This window comes from Empidonax traillii, unplaced genomic scaffold (assembly GCF_003031625.1).
Source record: "Empidonax traillii isolate 1590-97213 ecotype Southwest subspecies unplaced genomic scaffold, ASM303162v1 scaffold240:size1935192, whole genome shotgun sequence".
Lineage (NCBI taxonomy): Eukaryota > Metazoa > Chordata > Aves > Passeriformes > Tyrannidae > Empidonax > Empidonax traillii.
The window spans coordinates 1,285,631-1,310,215 of NW_020955433.1; the positions used below are offsets into that span (position 1 = coordinate 1,285,631).

General features: G+C 38.3%; 1 protein-coding gene across 5 annotated transcripts in view; it reads left to right on the forward strand.

The window, feature by feature from the left end:
* Nucleotides 1–2,476: 2,476 nt before the first annotated feature.
* The window catches only part of KLHL5 (kelch like family member 5), a 61,983-nt gene continuing 39,874 nt past the window's right edge, over nucleotides 2,477–24,585 (forward strand). For 2 of the 5 annotated variants that reach the window (XM_027888576.1, XM_027888577.1), the window contains exons 1-2: nucleotides 2,477–2,605; nucleotides 5,338–5,433. Coding sequence is in view for 3 of the 5 variants with exons in the window: in XM_027888573.1 (XP_027744374.1) it covers nucleotides 20,689–21,065 (377 nt within the window). In the remaining 2 variants the exon portion in view is untranslated. Of the gene's footprint in view, nucleotides 2,606–5,337; nucleotides 5,434–20,631; nucleotides 21,066–24,585 lie in introns of those variants that run through there. The other 3 variants (XM_027888573.1, XM_027888574.1, XM_027888575.1) reach the window with 2 other exon arrangements.

The window sequence follows — 24,585 nt, forward strand, 5'->3', positions numbered from 1 at the left end:
CATTTGGGGTAGTTTTAAGAACCCCCTAATAGCCACTTCTCATACCTTCTAAACAGTAAATTAATTAACTTTGAGAAGGAATTTTGTTCTCATTTGACCAAGAAGATTTAAAAAAAATGAGTCAGACCCTCATTATAAAAATGAGTCAGAACCACATGAGTCAGATATGGAAATTTTATTGTTTTATTTATATACATATGCATTGAGGCTAGGGGGAAGATAATGTTATGTGATACAGGATCTTCGAGACTTTAATAGACTATGTATTTGGTCATTACAGTCTAAAATTTCTGATCTGGCAATAAGTGATGGGCTAGGTACAACGAACTGAGTATGAGTTGTTCATATTATCATCACTGGTGTATTCTTAAAAGATAACAGATGTGTTGCCAATCTGTCAAGTGTCTTCAGTGTGTATTCTACTATTCATTACACCACAAGAAGACTGGAGAGAGCCACTGCTATTTCTATACATTTTAGTCACAATTTTTCAACTGAACTTTCCAGTTAAAAAAGTGAAGTATTTCACTTTGACAACCACCACGATATTCCATAAATTCTTCTTGCAGACGAGACTGCAAGGAACATTTCTGAAATGTTCTGAATAAAAGTATTCTGAATAATGCATATGTAAAAAAACCCTCAAATTTTGACTCAAATATTGAGTATATAAAGGATTTCATTAATTCAGAAAGTTGTCTTCTGATGTGTATTTTTCCTACAACCCATTAAATATTAAGTACTACCCAAATGAAGCAATGCTGTGGAAATTAAAATAAGAAATGCCCTAAAACTTGAAGCACTCTTCTCGTCATCTAATTATCTCAGAAGATGAGTAAGGCAGGTAGAAGTATGCATTCTATGGAAAGAGACCTAATGAAGCTGTGGACAATAGAAGTTTGTTAATATGATATTTTAAATACATCATTTTTATGCAGTGAAAGCAATGAAAGCAAAGAAAAATGAACCGATTTTTTGGCATTATGGTGGGACAGAAGTAATGAGATACAAAAAAATCATAGATATGAATTTAAAAAGTAAAACACTACACAATTTATCTCTCCATTACCAAATTAGCTCTACTTTGTTTTTGCTGAATTGCATTGCCCTTTAAGTATCTTCTGTATCAACTTATATTTTCCTGATTTCAAGGTTGCATGGTGTTCATCCATCCTATCTACCCAGAAGGAGTGTAGAAAATACTGGAAAATAGCAGGAGGGTTTTGTCAATTATCTGTGGCTTTCCGACATAGTCAGACTGTCATAGCTGTTGGTAGTGCTCAAGGTCAAAATAGAAATTGCCCTATAGGATCCCACCGAAGTTCAGACTGATAAAGTATTAGCCTGTGGAATATGTTGAGCTTCAGGCTCTACAGAAGGAGTCTTCCAAGAACTCTGCAGTACAGATGGGGAATACCTATTTTAGGGCTACTGTGAAGGCACATTTTAGTTTCATTTCTGAATTCAGAGGGTCCACATGTGATCTGTCTGCACATTCCCCAGGGACACCTTAAGTTTTAGACACTGCTACCCTCAGGCAGTTCAGTGTGTGTGGCCTGGCCACAAACAGACCCGGAAAACAGGTTCTCTGGGGACACGCTACTCTCCACCCAGCTAATAATTTTTACACAGCTGGAACAACTCATACCTTTGAAAACCCTATCCTTTAGTCAAGTTTAGTTAAAATTAGCTCAATCATTTAAAGCCAGACAGGGTGAGAACTGGCGGCCAGGTAAAGAACACAGCCTCGCAGGCTTTTAATTCTTTCCATGCAGAATTAAATAAAGCAAGAACTATGTATCTCATTACTGCATCAAACCCACACCGTCATGCCTCAGCAATGGCCTCGTGTGCCCCTACATCAGTTTTATCAGTTCAAGGCACATCTGGCTATCACACAGTCTAAGTCATTCTATCTCTGGAAGGCAGCAGTCCCTGGTAAGGCATTGCTCGACGAGGGCAAAGAGGCTGTGTGCGTTTGCCCATGAGGGGCTGAGGAGCAGCTGCCTCAGCACCACACAGGCACAGACTCCTGAGGGGAAGCTGAAGGCTGTGGTGTGTGTCACCGCAGCTTTATTTCTCTTAAATGGGAGAGTGGACAGCTACAGAAAAGTTCGGCTGTGTGCTTTTGGAAGACAGGCACGCAGGGACAGGACGAGGCTTTTATGGGGTTAATCAAGAGAACCCCCACAGAAGGGGAGACCGGCCCCCCCCGCCGCTCCCTCCCGCCCCGCCGGCAGGGGGCGCGCGGCGCCACAGCCCGAGGGGAGCGGCCCCGGCCCCGCCCCGCCACACGCGGCACGCGCCCCTCCCGCCCCGCGGCAGGGGGCGGGGCCAGACGGGGGGCGGGGCCCAGACCGGCCCCGCCCTGGGTCTGTCCCCGCCCCTGCCTGGCGGAGGCGCCGAGCGCAGGGCGGGCCCAGCGGGGACCGGACAGCGGCGGGGGGAGCGGCCCTGCCCGCGGGGAGCGGCGCGAAGGCAGCGCTGGCGGCCGCGGCCGGGCAGGAGGCGGGAAGGGGACGGGAGGGGGTGCGGGGGCCTCCCGTGCGGGTTTTTTCCTTTCCCCGCCCCCTCCCAACCGCGCCCCCTTCCTGGACCGCGAGAGGTGAGAAGGGCGGTCGGGGCTCGCCAGCGAGGGGACGGGGCCCGGGGCTGCTGCGAGGGGGAGGAGAAAATGATGATGAGGAGGAGGAGGAGGAGGAGAAGAAGGGCGGCGGCGCGGGCGAGGGCCAGCGAGAGGCGGGCCCGCCGGGCTCCCTCCTGCCGGGTGTGTGCGGGGCGCGGCTGCGGCGCCCCCCGGGGGGACGGGCAGCGGTGCCCGCGCTGAGCCCGCCGGCCGGGCGGGACCCGCCGCGCTCGGCGGGGAGGTGGCGATGCCCGAGCGGGGCGCCCTGGTGCGGGACGGGACGGGGCGGGGTCCGGCCCGGTGGCCGCGTCACTTCAAAGCGTTCAGAGACGGGACCCGCTAAAAGTGCACTGAACACGGCGGGCTCTCGGGGACTTGCCCCTCTGTCTCTCAACCTTCACCATCACAGTATGAAAAAGTGGGAAACTAATTTTTTTTTTTTTTTTTTTTTGAGACTGGTCGAACAGATTAGAACAGCGACTGACTGCCGGCTCACTGGCATGGGGAGCGGCGTTACTACGCCGGGAACAAATAGAAGTATAAGGTGTTGAACATCAAAGGGCTGTTTGTAGATATTACTGGTTTACGCTTTTCCTTAAAGCCTCTTTGTGGCTCCGGGCTCTGAGCTCGGACTGGCTGAGCTGTGTGAGCGCTGGTGCAGCCCAGCTGAAGCCCCGCCAGCCGTGGCTCGCTGTCGGGCTGCTTGGCCAGTAATGTCGTAACAGTCGAAAGGGAAGGTTTGAGTTTGTTCCTTCCTTTTACCTAAAAGTCAATGATGAAATTATATGAGCTAAACTCCAAATACAGTCTTATTTTCAAGAAAAAAAAAATTCGTTCATGTCTTCCACGAGCATGAACAGGAAAAAGAATTTGAACTTATAATTGTATTGGTGTAGCTTTTTTATCTAGACAAACTCTGTAGTTTTTTTAGAGGTTCATTTTAGGAGTGGATGCTTTTTAAAAACACATCACAAGATGTATTTTCATGAGCAGTTCATTAATTTTGCCAGAAACAATCTCTGATCATTTCTCATGAAGGTATTTTTGCCTGAGAATTTTAAGAAGCATTAAAAAGAAAATAAAAAGGCACATTATTTTTTAATTTTAAGGGTGCATTCCTGATAGGGCAGATTGTGTTCCCATCTTATGTTTTTTCTGTTTTCCACTTGCTGAACAATGCTAAGTAGCATAAAGCAGGATAGAACCAAAATAATAACAATAAATAATAACTCTAATCTGAGTCAAATAGTGTTTTCCTCTGCCATATGTCAGCTTCATTGAACCATCCCTCATTTATGTCCTCTGGATGGGCAAGTCCACTACCAAAGGCAGTAGATTTTGATACATGTTTCACAGAAATGCAATGACTGCTAATTTAAAATAGAAAGGAATTTGAATGAAGATGAAGAAATTCTCCCATTAGACCATTACGGTCAAAGAGTAATTGCAAGCTGTTGCTAACAATGACAGTTCATATTGGTGAACTTGTTCCAGCTCTGGACTTTTGTATTACCTGTGCTTTTAAAAAGATTCTTTGCTTATGTTGTTGTCTTGTGATTTTATTGATATAATTCAGCCTTTTGTGACATGGTAAAGAAGATTACCTAATCAGACAGAACGTGGCCCAATAGTGAAAGTTTCTACAGATAAGAAATTACAGTGTGATTTTATGGTTCCCTTACAAAATCCTTAGTTTGCCTCTTTCCACAGCAATTAAATTGCCTTTTCTTATAGCAATCTTGCCATGTAGAAAAATGCAGTGGTTACAAACCTAACTATCCACAGTTTGCTTTTTTTCATAAGAAGAAAATCTTTCATTCAAAGTTACCAGCAAAGCGATGCTGACCATAAATATGTGTGTTATTTGGCTGTGTGGCCTTAAAACCCAGTCATGTAGGCAGGATGAGGTTCTGTGCTCCAAATGTAAGAATGAGGTGGTATTACCATTCAGAGAGCTAGGACAGTCTTGCAACTAGTAAGAAAGATCAGATCATGAGAGGTTAAATATTAGGTATCACATTATGCATGCAGGTATCATGTAAGGCTACTTTCTTTCACTTCAAAGTGTACATAGTCACTTGGTGCATGGTACCAAAGCCAAAAGGAGACACATTATTTCAGCAGGCTAGATTTTTTTGAGATTTGTAGTGGCCTGTAAATAGGAAAGGGTTGAGAACCACTGTGACAGTAAGTGTGAATTTTTATAGAGCTGCTCCGCTAAGGGAAACATGTTAAGTGGTGGTACTTGGCTTTATTCACCAATACCATCAGTGTTAGTCTTTGAAAACAGTGTTCAGTGCTTCATATGGCAGATCAATACTTCACTGCTTTTCCCTTCATGGAATTACAGCTAATCAAAGTTAAGGGTGAAAATGGACTAAGGTTAATTTTTTTTTTTTTTTAAAGAGACACTACCTTGTAACACAGTGTTGCTTGAGAGTTTATGTATTCACATTTCAGATTATTTTCCCCTCTTCCCTTGGAGTCTTTGCTGATGGGTATGTAACTTGAAGTTGTGGAAGGAACTAAGGTGACAGCTGTGCAGTGACACACTTTTATCATCTTCCTCCCAGAAAGTTTGGGAATCACAGCACAAATGAAGGGAAATTCTGTCTGAAAAGAGCAGGGAATCTACTTTTGAGATTTTTAAATTTTTTTTTCCCCTAGTGACTGGTTCTTATGTGTTTGTACTGTTATTTTTCTGCCTCCAGATTTTTTTCTGCTGCTACCCCAGTATTTTTGGAAGGAGGAGGACAAATGGAACTTCAGGATTCTTTGAACAACTAGAGATGATTTCAGTGTTATAGGTAATTATTGTATTTACTAAATTCTATTAGTAAGTTATGCTACAAGGAACTTGCTTTTAGCCCACAAGGGTACTGGGTTTTCCTTACACCTGAAATTTTTTTTTTTGTTACAGTGCACATCTTTTGAAGGCTTGATTCTGGCAATGATACACAAGCAGAAATTGACTCTGCCCTTGTGGGCTTCACATGCTAGTGTTTTTTGACCATTTTTACGTGATTTCATCACTTGTGCTCTTTATCAAAGCATGCTTTTCAGAAGACTGTCAGTATTGCTGTAAAGTTCAGTTTTGATCTTTTCAGAATGCACGAGAAGCCTCTAACTTTGAATCTTTTAATCGTTATAGAAAAAAAAACAGGAAAAATGATAGAGTCTGTTAGGGAAAATACAGCTTTATAGAAATTCTTATGAATAAAGGCCCACCAACAGCACAGTCAAATCTCATTACTCCAGAAATGCTGACTGGCTTTCACTTTATTTCATTTTTTTAGCAGCAAAGTAGTAAGACTGTTCTAAGTGAAAGTAATTTTCAGAGGGAATGGCTTTGACATTTGCACAAAGCAAAGGGATAAAAGAATGTTGAAAACATGAATACATGCAAGAATCTAGCTGTGTCTGAATTCTCCGTAAAGTAGAATACTGCTGAAAATTAGTGTCAAGGGTGACAAAAGCAATCCAATTAATTTAGGAATACTGGGTTTTACTGAAGTGAAAAAAATCTGCTTTCTTCACAGTGAAATCTCTCTGCTTTGGAAATGTTGATAAAGAAACACACTCCTTTATAATCTAGAATTTATTCATGTCGTGATATGGAAGAGAGATGGTCTTTCTTACTGTTTGTGTCATCATCTGTCACAATCTTTCCCTCCTTGGTCAGTCCATACCCTTGTTAGTATCTTCCACCATAGATGACATCAACCCTTTCCTGAGCTTTAAAAATTAAGGTAACCGCTAAGGTTCCCCAGAAATTACTTCGTGAACAGACTTTGTGTTTTCAGTATTTTGCAGTAGTTCAAAATGTGGTAGCTCCACTTGTGAAAATAGCTGACCTCCACATTGTCACAATTTTTAGACTTGACCTGCACTTTTTTGTATAGTGGTCATGGAAATTAAAAAGAATTTGAAGCAAATGCCAAAATGTACTCTAAGGACAAAGAATTGAAAAGGTGGATCACAAATCTTTATTCACATCTTACTGCAAGGTAGAATGAGTAATTATCAAGCAGGACTGCTGATTAGTAATTGTGTCTTATGGACTATGCTGGCATTTTTCCAGAGGACAGATTTCTGTAAAGTTGAGAGAGGTATTGATTTTAATCTGTTCAGAAGAATACTTTGCCAATTAATTACCTCTTCTGGCAATTCTAAGTGCAATTGATGTTAAAAATCCTGGTGTCTTCCATAACAACAGGATATATTTGAAGAAGAATGTTTGATTAGTAGCTTGGATTATTCCAAGGGCACCCATCACATTTTCAGAGTTAATGGAAAACTGTTTGTAAAATTGTACAAGATGTTTTTGTAGAACAGTGAAATTTAAGGTAGAGCGCTGGCTTCATCTCTTTGAAAACGTTTCTGGATAGACTTGCCTCACTGCCTTAGCTGATACGTCTGTCAAAATAGCAAATGTACATTGTATTGACTCTGCTGAAAAGAACTTAATTTAAAAATTAATAAGAATCTAACCAACTTGCTTAAAATTTGCAATACTTTTCAGTTCAAGAAACTGCAAGTTAAATCAGCATTCTACTTTCATTCTGTGAAATCTTCTATGGCCTTGTATTACACATTCAGTGGGGGACTAACTTTGAGAAATGTTACCCCTTACAGTTTTAAAAAGCCAGATCATGCCCAAATATTTTGCATAATTAGAACCTTTTAGGCCTCTGAAAAACGTGTTGAAAATTTAAGGTGCTTCTCCTGCCTACACTGACTGAATTTTATGTGGGGAAGAGGAGGAACAGCAGAATGTGTCTTGCCTGAAAAGGATGAAAGTCAGTAACTTAACACAGAATCATAGAATCTGCTGAGTTGGAAGCAACCCACAAGGATCATCGAGTCCAACCCATGGCCCTAGACAGGACATCCCAAGAATGACACCACGTACCTGAGAGCATTGTCCAAACACTTCTTGAACTCTGTCAGGCTTGGTGCTGTGACCACTTCCCTGAGGAGCTGTTATGGTGCCCAGCCACCCTCAACAGGAGTGCTGTGGACAACTTCATGCTTTCAGACCTGTTTCTGGTAGTCTTTCTTTAATTTTTCCTGTGGGTTGCTATTGTGCAGACATTTGTTCAGCTAGGTAGGCTTTCTGGCTCCAGCAACAAAGCAATTCTCACCTTGGCGAAGCATTACATGAGTAGTGTTGGAAAGGACAACACTAAATGAAAAGTTAAATGATTTTGAGAAACCTTGAATGTTATGAGACCAGAAGTGTGATTATTTCTTTGATCACTCATTATTTTGTGTTTATAGTGTTCTGTGTTTGGTTAAAAAGAAATCCCTCCCCTCCAGTCTCAGCTCTGATTATTATTTAAACCTATAGGAAGAGAGGCTCTGCAGGGAACACTTTCTTTACAGATTGGTATCTGAGGTACAACTTTCTTCTGAAATGCCAGATTGATAGCAATTACCAGAAGAGAAAAGGAAAAAAGACACTCTTTATAAAGCTAAACACAAAACATAAAAAATAGCTCAACTTCAGAGTTGCAAGTTTTCAGTTGAGTTAAATGTTTCTATTTTTAAATTATTTCTATTGTATCTGTTTCCTACTAGTTTGCCCAAGTTCTCTCTTTTTGTCTTTTGTAATTAGTTTGTCTAATAGGCAGTATATTTTAAAAGCTGGGATTAGATGGAGCAGAATGTATTTCCTATTCTTCCTTCCATATTTCACACAGCTTTGTCAGAGTAAGTGAGAGACTGTGGTAATAAGATCTGCTTATGGCTTTTGTAACCCTTTTGTGCTTACCATTGCTTTTTGTCACCATATTCTCAAGTGCAGAAAGTGTTTAGATATAACATTTTTTAATATTGACTACGGACAGAAAGGTCTTGCGGCCTATTCATCTATAAGCAGGTTCACTTCCTAAGCACTTTTTTTTTTTTTTCTGGCACTTTTGAATCCATTTTCTGTATATTGTTAATAAAGGGAAAGAGTAATGAAGAAATAGAAAGAGAAAAAAGGAAAGTCTGTGATTAGGTCTCTTTATACCATCCTGCTTTCAAAAATTTATTTCTAAGTATGCTAAGCTACCATGCAATCATAGCTATTAAGAACCAAAAAAAAAAAGGGGGAGAGGACTACATTAGCTCAAATCTCTTTTAGATTATTCTTTAAATGCTCATGCTTTTTCTGATGTGCCTTCCATTACTCCCACCTCGTCTCCTTTCTCCAATATGTTACAAAGCTGTAAGAGGAAATACTGATAAGATTTTGATATGGGCGATGGTGATGATATCATCTGTCTAGTACAGATTTGAGTTGACTTGGGTGGAAGTAGTATCATTCATTACAAAAAAAAAAAAAATTCATACCATTCATGTACTTACTGTAGCCTCAGCCTCAGTAGATCTTGGCAAAATTGGGCTAAAGTATACTCTTAAAATGAATTAATATTCACAGACAGCACCTGGCTGTGTAATATGTTACATATTCATAGTGTAGAGTAAGACAAAACTCAAGTCCATAGAAGTTTACTAAGCTGAACTGCAAAGAATACATATAGTAATATGGCAGAATTAGCAAATTAGTTAAAAGTTTACAAGTAGTGTGTAAGTGAGGAGACACAGGAGAACCTCACAGGAAGACGAGGTTTTTGACAGTGGTTTTGATGATTGGATTGTTTGCAAGCAAGTTCTTACTTGTTACCAGAGTAGACATTTTACGTTGACTTTTGCACAAATAAGCTATTAGCCTGACAGCTACTGTCCAGGTAAGTAAAGCATTCTGTGTTGGTTATTCTTGATATCTATATGCATTTGTCTGGTAAATATTCTAAAACATATTCTAATATTCTAAAAAGAAGTACTTTTGAATATTAAATGATCGCTTTGTCCTTGCCAGAAATGAAATGAACTTGCTCTTTCACGTGCAGTAAGAGAAATTGTATTTTTTGATGTAAATGTATGCATAAGCGTTTGCATTCAGACTATAATTACAGCACTGAGTAAGTAAGGCATTTCATAATGTTATTATAACTTGATAAGGATTGGCAAGATCTACACCAAGCACCGGAGCATTTTAAACATGGAAATATTTTCCAAGGAAATGAAAGTAATTAACTGAAATTAATGTCTGAGTTTACAAACATGTATGCAGATCAAGTGATAAGGAATAAAATTTCACTCTTTTGTACCTCATTTCACTTCCTGAAAGGTTTTGTAATTAACAAATACAAATTTAATTTGCACCTATGCATAAGAAATTGTCTGATGGTTCAGCCAAAGAACAACTGTACTTAAATTAGGTTAAGTAGCAATTACAGTAAATATTCAAACATTACTGTTTGAAAACTTTAAAGCTCAATGAATGAGAAATAATTTGTACATATACTGAAAGCTAAGTAAGGAATTTTTTAAACTTTCAGCTAATGGAGAGAATAGATGGGCAAATTATTGCACAGTCTGAGGAGATCTACATCCAGTAGTACAACACATTAGTTGTGTATTTCCCTTAAGATTTAGCTGAAGTTGATATGAGAGAACTGGAAAAACACATGGGAAGCAAATATCAAATGTCTTTTCTCAGTTATGCCTTCTCCTTCTGACAGTTTAGCAATCTGAGTCCAAGAGTTTTCCCTTTCTTGGGCATTCTACTTCAGCAGTGGACCTCGTGCCCCTGGGAGTGCCAGCAGGGGACTGTGTTCCCTCCGGCACTTCATTTATATTGCTGATGGCTAATTCTTGCTCCCTGTGCAGAACGGGAAACGTTTAAGGATTCCTGTAAGAATAGGGGTAAGGCAGCTAAGATGGGATCGTTATGCTGCTTAGGATAGCTGAACAGATAATTCTGCAAGTGATGTAAAGCTTTAATAGGTGGTCTAGATTTCTGCCATTGGCGTCTATGTCCTCAAGCTCATTTCAGTTTTACACAACAAGGGAAGGATAGGAGCTCAGAGTTGTGTTTGAACAATGACCTATTGTGTTGATTTCTGTACTACTTTGTTTCTAAATCCTGGGTTTAGGCAATATGTAGCCACCCAGGCTAAAGCAGTTTTACACACAGAGAAGCAAAAGATAGGCAGTTTGTGAGTCTGTAATTTCCCTGGGCAAGCTGGGTTTATGTCTCTTGGTTTATCAGTTCCCCCCTAATAATGTTTCTGTCTACTTGCCAATATCAGTCAAGCTCTAACTGGGTTTTAAATCTCTGAAAGGCTTTGAAAATATGAGTAGGTAGGGAAGGCCAAGTAGGTAAAACTACTTGACCTACCAGCTGATGGGCCCATTCTCAGTCTGAATATGACAAAGAATTTGCTTGTCCTGTCTCTTCTGGTACTTAGTAGGGAGGGATATGTGTGCAGCTGGGGTAAGGGAGACAACGTGAGATGAAGCAGGCAGAAGAACTGTAGTTATTGTCAGAAGAGCTTGTGAAATAAATAATAGTGGGGAACATGAAATTACTTTCACATGAAACTGCAGAGACAGAATGAAGAACCTAAGAAACCAGTTTTATGTTTAAGACTACATGGTGACTTGACACGTAGGTAATCTGAGATTTAATAGTATCCAAGTACAGAAATAAAGGATATTTTTCCTTATGTTCCTTAGATACATACTATTTTAAGCAAAATTGACCGAAACAGAAAACTAGTTTTGTTTTAGAGTGAAGGGGATAATTATATGTACTGTGATTTGTTCTGCATGTTTTTTCCTAATAATACTTCCTTGAGCCAAATCACCAGTAAAATCAATGGAAGCCTTTAATTAACATCTCTAATTTAATCATCTTGCTTTTATGACTTTGTGAAGCTTATTGTAACATGAAAAAATCTATTATCAAGTTGCGATGCTTATAATTAAAGCAAGTAATACAAGGCATTTTGTTGTGGATTTATAAACATGTATATGTATATATATGTATAATTTATAAACATATATATGCATATATATGTATAATTCAAATTAAACATCTCTGGGACCACGTGATTTTGAATATTGCTCTCTGGTATTGGTCTCTCATTTAAGTACCTAATTTCAGATTTATAGCTAGTTCTGTAAATATTATTTATTATGGAGAAATACAATTAAAGAGTTTGGGTTTTCTACTCTACAAGAGAATACTTTCTAGTAATGTTCTGGGTTTCCCAGCACAGGAAGGACATTGACCAGTTGGACTGAGTTCAAAGGAGACCTCCAGGATGATTAGAGGGATGATTAGGGGGAATGGCTTTAAAGTGGAAGAGGGTAAGTTTAGATTAGGTATTAGGAAGAAATTCTTTACTGTAAGGGTAATGAGGCACTGGAACAGGTTGCTCAGAGAAATTGTGGATGTCCCATCCCTAGAAGTGTTCAGTGTCAAGTTGGATGGGGCTTTAAGCAATCTGGTCTAGTGGAAGGTGTCCCTAACTATGGAGGTGGGGTTGGAACTAGGTGATTTCTAAGGTTCCATCCAACCCAAACCTTTCTAATGACTCTACAATTCTGTATCTGTCAGCTACTAGTCTAATTATAAACAGGATTTTTAGTAGTGATTCATGATGATTAATCTCCCAAGTCTTTATTGTAATATGTTCTTTTAAAATCTCTAATACCTGTATTTCTTAAGAAATGAAGGTAATTCCTTTGTGTTGCATAGTCATCACTTCATCTGTGTTCAGTGAAATATATAATCATCACTGGTAAGCTGAATGGGAAAACTGCTCTTCTGTGTCATACTGTTGTATTAAAGCAAATCATACATATTAAGAGTTGGCATAGAAAATCTTGATATCGTACTGGAGGGAGAACATGTGTACCTGCAGTATCCTTTTGATAATGTTCTAACAAAATGTTTTTAAATTCTTTCTCTAAGACTCATTACTTTTTTTTATATGTATAAAAGATGAAAGAAATATTTCATTTGGTAGTGGGGTTCAAATAACCTATTATGGAGCAACATTTCCATTCAGTAGTGTGGAACTGTTGCATTGAATTCCTCACCTCCTATACACCTAGTTACCATGCTTGCCAGTCATTGCTTTACTTGTAACAATCCTAACCACAAACTGGCAGTAGATCAAAATGTTTTCCTTTTTATCTGTCTGACCTTGACCTTGCCAAAATGGTTCATTTCTATCGGGACATTACTCTTAGAGCTTTGATGGCACAAAGGCACAGAATCAATGTGAGTGCACAAGTAGAATTAGGATGTTCATTTGATAGGTTATGTTACTTTCATGTTATTAGTATGATAAGTACAGACTCCTTTTAATTAAAAGAATTTTTTAGTTGTCACAGCAGACATTCCTGCACAGCTGGTCTATGGAAGGGGCATGAGTAGGTGGAACAAGTTGGTGATGGTCAACTAGATAACTGATTTCTCTTTTGCCACCTTAGAAACAGATCGTTTCACAAAATGTTTCAGATTGGAAGGGACCTCTCAAGGTCATCTGGTTTACCTTCCCCCATGTTCAAGTGGGGTCACCAAGAGTATGCTGCCCAGGACCATGTCCAGACAGCTTTTGAATATCTCCAAGAGTGTAGACCCCACAACCTTCCTGGGCAACCTGTGTAATAATGGCCAGTCTCTTCGCGAACGAAGAACCGGGGAAGGTCTTTCCACCTTCCAGCCTGCGCATTGGATTTTTTAGGTGAGACCTGTACTCTGTCATCCTCACAGTGGAAAAGTGTTTCCTCATGTTTAGGTGTTGTGTTTTAGTTGATGCCTGCTGACTTTTCTCTGTCACTAGACACCCCTAAAAAGAGCCTTGGCTCTGTCTTCTTTGCACCTTCCTTTCGGATATTTGTACACATTGATGGGACCCCCCTGAGTCTTCTCTAGGTTAAGCAGTCTCAGCTCACCCAGATTTTCTTTATATGAGAAATGCTCCAGGCCCTTCATGATCTTTGTGGCCCTTCTTTGGACACTCTCTCCAGTATGGCCATATTTCTCTTGTACTGGGAAGCCCAAAACTGGACACACCACTCCAGGAATGCCTCACCAGTGCTGAGTAGAGCGTAAGGATCACTGCCTTGACTTGCTGACAGCACTCCTAATGCACCCCACAGTACCATTAGCCTTCTTTGCAGCAATGACACACTGTTGGCTCATGTTCTACTTGGTGACTACCAAGTCCTTTTCTGCAAAGTTGCTTTCCTACTGAGTGGCCCACAGCATGTACTGGTGCATGGGGTTGTTCCTCATGGATGGTGCAGGATTTTACCCTTCCCTTTGTTCAGCTTGATGAAGTTCTGAAGGCCAATATTACTAGTAAAGACAGAGTCAGAGGGCAGTCAGTGCCTCAGACTTTCCCATATCCCATGTCACCAGGGCCCTGGCCCATTCAGCAGCAGGCCCATATTTTCCCTAGGCTGTCTCTTGTCAGATGTGTACCTATACAAGTCCTTTGTGTTGCCTACGATGTCCCTTCTGAGTGGTAGAAATCTTTATATTGAAAGGATTTTTATGAGAAGTTCTGTTTGACATCTGTTGTGCACAGTTGGGTTCTTTAAATGTCGTAAGTGCGCGTCTTGTGTAGATGCCACATTAATTCTTAAAACTAAATAAAAATTCTAGGTTTCATATTTAAGAGACATATGGTTCTCATAAACATAAATTTTCATACTTATAAACTTTTATATGATTCTTATGAGCATTCTACCTTTTAGAGTGATGATTGTTGGTTTTATACTTCAATCATTTGTGTTGCCTTTCTGTGAAACCTGTTTATTGCCACACTATTTTTGAGTTGCAGTGACCAATTGCACACGAGGAATTCCAGATGAGATAACACTATTTGTTTTAAAAATATGTAATAAGGTATGATATCCTCATATATTATCCTTCATGCAATTGAAAGTCTCCATTGGGGGGTGGGCTGTTAACTGAAGCTGCTAATTAAAAAGAAGTCCTCACTGAGGGAGAAATGAGTCTCTTGAGGTGTCTTTTGGTGTTAAATGATTTATTTCAAGTGCTCAAGTCTCTATGTTGAAATACTTTGCTTCAGTAGCTGTGGCATTGCATAGCTTGACATTTAAATACAGCGTAAACTTTTCGCCCACAGACCTCTATGTATTTCTCTTAGAAGTTTGTGTAGTCTGGCATGGAGCAGTATGTTGCATTACTTAATCACTTGCAAATCTGCTTCTTCACTGTTTTTTTACTGTGACATAATCTGGTGGGCTTTTGTATGGAGCCTAATGTAGAACTGTGAGTACCTGTAATTTTTTGCCAAACAAGCATCCACTCTGCTGTTGACAATGTTGGTAGTGGTGTCCTTTACCCATTTTTCTGTGAGTCTTTGAGGAAATCTGAATGCTTCTTGGTGAAATAACACTACTGCTGTCTTGAAAAAATGTAAAAAATATGTCTTTAGTTTGCCTGCAGATTTGCCTACAAAAGGAAACTACCTCCATGTTATTTTGTTTGGATTTGCCACAGTCTTTCAGTCTGTCTTATGTGGTCTTTTGTAGCTTTTTTTAGGCGATGCCTTCCTTAAACTGATTCTAAAGAGCAGATTTACTTTTGACAGGTCTTCTTTAAATATCTGCAGAAGAGTGGTTTTGTGGTTTTGTTACCACTCTTCTTTAACAGTGACATTTCTAGAGGAGATGATTTGTGCTGGAATATTGCCATCTCTAAATTGGTGACTTTTACAGAATCACAGAATGGGTCAGGGTAGAAGGAACCACAGTGGGTCATCTGGTCCCACCTCCCCAACTCGACCTTGTTATTATTAGAATCAGTCACTGTTTCATTAGAATCTTTGGTACCAGTATTCCTGGAGTGTATGAACCGGGAATCTTTTGCTTGTCTTCATCTTGTGTGTTGCTACTTGATCCTTTTGGTACAGAAAGCAGATTTTGTGTTTTGAGAGACTGGCCTGTCGCAGTGTTGTCCGTTTTGTGTTACAAATGGGTTTTAATTTAAAAACCACAGCTGACCTGATAGACTCAGAGGGCAAATTTTTTGAGAGTGAATAAGCTTACTGTGCTGTTTGCTTAGGAATAGGTCTGCAATATGGTTTTGCTTGTAGATGATGCAGTCCCTGATAATGCTTGGGTATTAATTGAATAAATCAATGTTACTGTTTTAATATTAAAGAAATATCAATGTCTTGGATCACTACTTTTCTTGTGTGTGAAACCAGTTTGATACTTGATCTAGGATCTGATCTGACATTGTAGTCTTGTATTGCATACGGAAATCTTTCTTTCCCCCTGCCCTTAGCTGAAGAAAATAAATAGCAAACCAGGCTGTTGTTCTGTACAGGTCTTTTTGTGCTATTGTTAAGCTGACTGCTCCAAAGTCAGTATTTCTAAACATGTGGCTTGCGCCTCTCAAGGGAAATGTGTGATGCAACGTGGCAGAAAGTTTCAATGCAGTGCCAGTAATTTGTCTACAGCTCATTTCTGCCAGTCAGAAAAATGAATTTAAGTACATACAGTCAGTAACTGTAGGATGTTTTTCTCTCTTTCTCCTGGATGAACTGTGCTGTAGCTGCTGCTGTAAGGCACTTTTCACATAACTATGAACCAGAAGTGTTTGCACTTCTAAAAAACCTTTGGGATAGGAGGTGGTTATTATTTTATAGAATCATGAAGCATTAACATACCAATCTTCCTGAAGTCTTTGTTGAGATACTTCTGTAATTTTATGTGTGAAACACAGCAAAAGGGAAGAGAAAAGAAAATAAATTTTTAACATTTCTTCGAACATAAGAATAGTTATAAGCAGAATTGCAGTTTGGGGTTTGTCTGTAGCAATTTTCTTTGAGCAGTTATTTTAATACCTCTTTTAAAATTTAAAAATACCTATTTTAAAATTTGAACATCGCATTTTAAAAAGTGTTAAATTTTGAATGCCTTTTAGTACTATAAGAACACATTTGATTAATTGATGAACACCTTACCATTAGCGTACCTTTCTTATGTTTTAAATACACATCTAGGATCACTAAACATTGACAATATTACTTTTTCACATCTTGGTTAGTCTGGTTATGTCTAAAATGTATCTTTTTATATTTAATACTTTTGTTAAACAGGATTTTTTGAAGAGAGAAACAACTCCTGCAGTCAAAACAAAGACTTTATATAATTATTTTGACATTTGCATTCTTAAATTGCTCCTAAAAGGATCATTAGTATCTTTTCAGGACTGGCTGAGCCTTTATGCCCCTTTTTAAAATTCATTTGACAGACTAAATACCTTGAAAAATATTATATATGAGTTGCGGTGAGGTGGAGTGATGATAGGTTTTGAAGCCAAAACGTAGTAGTGACAGGTAAAATTACCATTAAAAGCAGTGTTGAGGTTCAAATCTTAAAAGTTCCTCAACAAGTATTCCATAAACATATTTATTTGAAAACTTAATTGATTACCTAATGAAAAAGTCCTAATTAATAAAAGTGGTAGGCCTAATTGTGTAAATAATAATGTTTCCATATTTCCCAGTGAAACACTAAATATTAAGTACACTTTTCCTCAAAATATACAGTAGGAGTGTTTTAGGAGTAAAATTGTTTAAATTTTAACTAGTTGTGCTGGATTACAATCTTCCTTTAATACTTGTATGAATAAACATACATAATTTCAAAGGATGTCAGTGCAGTAAATTTTTTGGTTAGTAAAAATCCCTGATTTTTATACCTCTGTGGAGATAACTGTTCTGAAGATTGTGAAAAGAGCAATTTATAAAGCTGTCAGGCTATGTTCTTGGTGTTACCTATTTGCACAACTGCAGCATGCATTTAGATGTTTTCTTTCTGTTCACAACGCAGAATCTGGGAAACTGTCTCTCACTGCTAACTACAGGGATTTATAACTTTGTGAAGCTGCTTATATGAGAGAATTATGAACTTAAATGTTCAGATGCTCTACTTGTAGGAATATCAATCTGTTCAATGAAAAGTCAGAGTTCTTAAAATTGTTTTCACAGTAAACTTACACAACCTCATTAATGTGGATAGAATTATGTTCTCAAAGGTGACAGTGCTCCTGTATTTAAAATGTTGTTTTGATTCACCACAAAATAGAAACTGCAACAGTTCTGAAGAACAGAAAAAATGGATATAGGCACTGTTGTTTTTTCTTTAAATACAAACTTTTGCCTTAGTAAATGAAAAAATAGTAGAGAATCCTTGCCAAGTCTTTTTATGTTTCGCTTGACTAAGATGTGTTTAGCAGGATTCTCAGAACTGTGTTATTGCATTAGAAAGATGTCTGATGGGAGGCCATAAAGGGTGGGCATTTGTATTTGTGAGCGCCAATCACTAGATGAGATGTCAAAGATGAGGTTTGAGTGGTCATAGTAAGTGGAAGTCCTAACAGTTCGTCATTTGTGATCTCCTCCGAAATCTGTTAACTCCCAGCAGGGGACCTGATAAAAGCGATCACATCATTCACAGTAACAAACATTGTCCAGAACTAGAAGAGGCTCTCAATTATTTCTGAGGAATGCTGTCAATTTAAACTGAAGAACCAAGTGGCACTTGTCATCTGTAATATAAACTTATAAGTAATTCCTATGAAACGGAAACAATTTAAATATTTAATGCAGTCTGTCTTAGAAATGTAATTTTGAGGGAGTGTATAGAGGAAGAAAATTCGTATAATCTAGAAAAATGAAAGACAATAGATAACAGTTTTGTGTTTTGGTCCATTAAAACTACAGCACAAATGTTTTTCAATCTCTGTTTGAGCCCATAGCTTCACAGCCAAAGAAAAGCAGTAATTGGGCTGTATTTGCCAGGAACTCAATGGAAAGTGCTGAAAAAGCACTAGAATCGGCAAATCTGCCACTGTCTTAGTAGGTTTGTATTGGGACAGCTTGAATTTTAAATGAGTCTGTTATACAAGAATGAGAATCCAGGTCAGTCCTTATGTATAATGGATTTACCATACCAGTAGAATAAGGATATTTAAAGCTTACTTTTTATAGTTAAATGGATAATTAAAATATTACTGCTTTGATGAACGTTAACAAATACACCAATTGCTTGTTCTGCTTCTTCACACTTTATGGACACCTGACACCAATACAAAACACAGGGAGAGAATAAATAGAAAGATACTGCTTTGTTTGTACTTAAGCTTTACTCCAGTTTCACCCAACTTGCAATTACACAAATGATGGTGTTTAAACACTCCAGTTAAGCTTTTAACAATTAGCTGTATGTGGACAAGATGAATTGGGTATGCATGTCATATCATTTTGGTTAAACATCCATACATTTTTTAATGCTGATATGTTAAATCATTAATCCTTTCTTAAATATTTTCCTGGGTTTCTGTGTTTAAAATAAATCCCCTGCAAGGATGGTAACAGCCTTGTGTATTTACCTGCTTAATCATCTTGTCTTCCAAATATTTTCAACTGTTCTCTGGATATGCTGCAAAGGTCTCAGTATTTGGCTTCCAGTAGGCCAGGATGTCGGCCACGTACCCACTCTGAAACGCAGCATCTCTTCGTGGAAACAGCTGGAATGCAGTTTCTATAGAAATGAGCTTTGCTAGCATTTGTGAGAAGCACTTTCATAAATAACTGTGTTCTGGGCAATGATGGGTGAGCTTTCCGGGTTACAACTAGGTCTTTCAGCATTGTGGTTCCCAGGGAAATAACATGATTTTACTCATGGCATTGAGTTTGAAACAGTGTTTGGGGTTTGGGTGGTAACGTTTGGCACTGTTTAAATTTTCATATGGACTCTGCATATAGACTGTTCTAAAGAACACTATCCTAGCGACAAGATTCCATATTTTGAAGCTCATAATGTTAATCTGAGGGATGGTGACCTTCACTTCTGATGAAAACTGTAGGTAGAAAAGAAGTATTTCTTGTAAATTTCTTGCATGTGTATCCTGGAGAGTTGAACAGACTCACCAAATTGTAAAGTTTTGAAAACATAAATCTGGTCATCAAGGACTGATAAAATCCAGTACTTTGTTGTTCCAAAGTTTTTATTACTATGTGGCTGAAATTAATCTCAGTATCTTATACCTAACTAGTTTCATATGTCATAGAGGAAATAGACTGTTTTTCATGGGAACAGTTAATTGCTCATTGTGTATTTTGTCCTTTTGGCTTTCTCTTCCTTATCCAAGTAAAAACTTTTGTTGGTTATTTTAATATGTCATATAAATTACCTATCCTAGAAGGGGTTTTGTCTCAAAAGTATCCATCTTTCTTTTTTGCTGTTCCATCACAGTACCTCTAACCTGATTTGGAACAGCTGATTGTACATGATTAGAAAGAAGCCTTTTGAGCAGGCATCTTTTGTTATCTGTTTTGCAGGGGGGTGTCTGGTGTCTTGCATAGTGACCGATTGGCTTTGTCTTGCTTTCTCTTTTAGTGATGTGTAAGTGAATAGAAGCCATTAGCTCATTTCAGATAGAAATTTTCAGTTACTGCAGACCTAGATTTGAATCAAAGCACATCAAGATGAAAGGCTTTATAACCCCCACTACTAGTCCCTTGAGCGTTCCAAGGCTGTTCTTGTCCTTTTTAAGTTAGTGCATGTCCTATAATGAGAAAAAGAATTATTTACAATTCAGTTTCTCCCCAGCATAATTCTGTAAATTTATTTTTTAGCAATGTAGATTAGCAATTTAGTTTGGTTTTTTGCAGGTTTTTTCCCCTCTGTAGTAGGAAGAGTTAAAAGAAGAAGAAGCACAGATTCTAAGATGCAGTACTGGAATTATGTTCGCTGTCATTTGTGGTTTAAGAAAAGGGGCTGGTATTCAGCTCTTGAAAGGGCTTTAATGAATACTGTTTGGTGTTTTTGAAAGCTAATGGTCAGAGGAGAGCAACAGAAGCAGCCTCGGAGCTTTTAGGGTAAACTGATTAGCATTTTTCCTGATAGAAGTGATTGTTTCACATCCTCTCTTCAACTCAGGATTTTTCACTGTCTGTTGCCTTTTGTTTATATTCAAATGACATACCGTTAAAGGAGCCTTTTTTGTGTGATTGCAATGCTTTTTCCCCTCCTTCTGTAGAAAATCTGCTTGCCACAGACAGGCAGAGCATGTGTTTCTCTTGTCTTGGTTGGGTGCACAAATCTTCTTTTATGTGTGCTGCTTCTTACCCTGTTGCCTAGACGATCGCTGGCTTTCACTAAAAATGTCTGGTTCTCGTAAAGAGTTTGACGTGAAGCAGATTTTAAAAATCAGATGGAGGTGGTTTGGTCATCAGGCATCAGCCCCTAACTCTGCAATTGAAAACCACCAGGGAGACTTCTGGAACAGAGGACAAAATGTAACAACTGGTGGCACAAAGTTTTTAGACTCAGGTAACTTACCTTTAACATCAGTTGGCCTCAGAAGGTCCAGCCAACAGGATTTCCAGAATTCGCCTCTTTGGCCAATGGCATCCAGCTCAGAAATCCCTACATTTGAATTCTCAGCAGAAGACTGTGGAAGTGCACATTGGTTTGACAGACAAGAAACAGATGATAGAGCAAGTGAAGAAGAAAATGAATCGGACAGCAGTTCGTGCAGGTTAATTATTACTTTTCTATCGTGAGAAATGTGTTTTCATTTCTTCTTTATAGTTAGGATGCATATATAGGCTAGCCTTTGTTATAAACTAAAATGCTTTAGAAACCTGTCAGCAACTGTGCATCAGAAACAGAATAGTATTTATAATCTATGTGTTTACTAGGAACTTTTTAAAAGGCAGCTTTAGTCAGTGGGGATAAAGAAAGCGCATACATGGATGGACTCGTATTTTAAATAGTATGCCAAGTACATGCTGTATGAACATTACATGGTAATGTTAGAGGATGCTTGTTTTGAAGTGACACTGATTAAGTTATGCCAATTAGGAGAAAATTATGAAAAAGTAAGCTGCTTCTGATTCTTACCTGATGTTTTCATGTTTTTCTATAGAAGAGGGAGAGTTAACTCTAAAAAATGCATTATAAATCAAAGAAAAATAATTACATCTATTGAAAGCCAATCAGTTTGTTCTTTAAAGTGGTAGCAGTTACCCATCTGAGAGTCTTAAACTGTGCATCTAGCATAAAAAGAAAAAGTAGTTTTATTGTATCTGTAAAGATATTTTGGTGTTCTTTTCTGACATATCATTACTGAAGATGAAACAGTAAAATTTTTTTTAAAATAAAAGTTGTTTACTGGTTGTCATAAATTAGACAAGTAAATAACCTTTCTTGTGAAGTATCTGTTTAATTCTTTTATTTCATTTACTACATAAGTCAGCCATTCTATGATGTTTGCTTTCTTGCTTTTAAAATAGCTTTGCACTGATATGGCATTTCAGAAAGTGGAATTTCAGTGTGGCAATTTAAAAGAGTACAGCGTTTAATAAAACCTATTAAGGACAGATCAACCTACTTATGGTGGTTTAGTGTTTTCCATTCCTTAGGAGAAGAATTAATTTACTGGAAGGGCAAAGTAGTCCATAATATAAACACTAACTATTTATGTTCTATATAACCTTTAAAGATTCAAGGAAAGGAAGGAGAGTAAAAATGCTTAGATGTGAACACAGTGTATTTGCTTGTATGGCAAAATACTAGAATTAATGGGAAAGGAGATCCTGCATACTGATGCATCACAACATCAGTCTTGTCGTGCTGCAGGAACTATGTAGCTGTAAGTAACATATCTCTGAAGAGGTCACATTTTAGATTATATTCAGGTGTGAATTTTTAAATAGCTGTGTCACTGGATATGATACGGATACATTATCACCTTCCGTTTCAGCAATATATATTTGTGATGTGAAATTTTTATGTACAGCATTACCCCAGTTAGGATATTCTCACCATGGTAAGGCAATCACTGTAGAAAAAAAAAAAAAAGTAATTTTAAGAGTTAAATGTATAGGTTGAAATTACTGCAAATTCATTCTTAGTTGTTGGAGAGTAATGTACATATGACAAAACCAATTTGTTATTTTGTAGAATTGTAGAAGTGCAAGTACTTATTTAGGATGTTGTAAGAAGTCTATTTTTGTTTGAGGGTTTTTTGCAGACAGAGTGGTATACTACAGAAAATGCACGAAAGGTTTGAACTCAGTAAACTGGAATTATCTTTTAAATTATGTGCTTAATCATCTATAGCATCTAGAGTTATTTGTATTTCCATTGTTGTCTTGTAATGTTTACTTTCATACTTTAAATATTTTAGATAAATATTGATTTCAGTGTCGGTATAATTAAATATGTAGCTGATGGTAATATAGGAATTTGCTTTGTATTGTTATCTGTATCTTGTCTCATGGGAAAACTGTATATAAACCATGTTTTGTTACGTTCCTTTGTTAGGAATGTATAAGCTCTACATAAGTCTGCTGAACACCTGGAGTTTTTCTGATGTAAGCTTAATTAACATCTAAAATACAGCTTAAACAGTCTAAAATACAGCTTCTTATCTGATGACTTGAGAAAAAAAAAAACAAAGCAACGCCTTTGTCTGTGTAGTTTTCAAAGGGCATTTTTTGCTATATGAAAACTGTTACCTCCTCCATTACAAACAAATTGTGTGTATGAAAAAGTCCTTTTTAAAAACTTTTTGTAGAAGCTACAGTTACCTTACTTCCGTGTTCCTCTATAACTTACTGCCCAGTTACAAGCCCTAAAAGCATGAAGTAACAGAAGCAGCTCTTCTGCTTTGTGTGTATCAATCCTTCCTCTTTACCCTGACAGATCATCCGGACTCAGGGCTCAGAGCTGGTCGGTTGTAATGCTGTTCTCATCGTACTTCTGTGTGTTGTTTGTAAGCAGCATTAGCTCAAACAATTGTGTACTGGGACAGTGACTTTTGAATTCTTTTGCTGGTTTTCATCTCCTGAATTTCTTCTATTGCTGCTGTTTGTTATCTCCCCTACATTCCTGAGGCAATGGTCATCATTTTGGATTTGTACACTTTTAAGAATTTTCCAACAGCTGTGCAGACTCTTGTTTAGAAAATTTGAGCCTGTTAGCATTAGGTGGGTTTTTTTTCTTAACTTTTTTTGTGGATGCTGTAGCAGCAATCCAAAGCATGGTGGATATCAAGCTAAAAATACCTAGAGCATACCTAGTATGCAGAATGTTGTATCTGGTTCACTTCACCCAGGCATGCATTAAAACGTTGGAATTACTTTACTGTTGATTTAAGTATGGGAATGCATTAAATACAAGTGGTTTTTCAGAATTCATCAGTTGTGTACTAACCTTGAACAGTTTTGTAAGATGTCTGCAAGTATTTGAAGGCAAGGTCTGAATGTACTGGGTGGTAGCTACTCTGCAGTATTGGTCTGTGTGATCAGGCTTGGAGTTAGTATGTTTTAACTTCCAATGTAAGACTACCTCCCATCCTGAGTTTTCAATCTATAGAAACCTTTGATATGTCTTCTCTTTCACCTCGGTCTTACTGACCTCTGAAGCTTTGAGTTCTTTAGGAGACCTAATTGTGCTATATATTTCTGTGTATCTCCTATCACAAAACTGTCAAATAAGGGCAGTTAATAGGTTCCCTAATTGTGGCATGATAGTAGTATGATACATGAAATTAACTGAAAAACTATCAAAAGAGCATTTTTTTGCTATATGTACGCATGAATTAGACAAAAGTAAGAAACTTTGGTATTGAAAAATTTGTTATAAAGGAGAGAATCTCTTGCCTTTCCATTTCTTTCATGCTACCATTAAAATCCTTTCCTTTCCCTCTGTGCCTTTTATACCTTCACTTGGGTAATCACAGAATCACAGAATGCATAGGGTTGGAAGGGGCAAGCATGGGTAACCTGGTCCAATCTCCCTGCTCAATCAGGGTCGTCCTAGACCACGTCGTAGAGGATTGTATCCTCTCCAGTGAGGGAGACCCCTCAACCTCTCTGGGTAACCCGTTCCAGTGCTTGGTCATGTGCACAGTAAAGAAGTTCCTCATGATGTTCAGTTTTTGCCCTTTGCCTCTTGTCCTATTGCTTGGCACCACCAAGAAGAGCCTGGCTCTATCCTCTTGACACCCTCGCTTCTGATACTCACAGGCGTTGATGAGGTCCCCTCTCAGT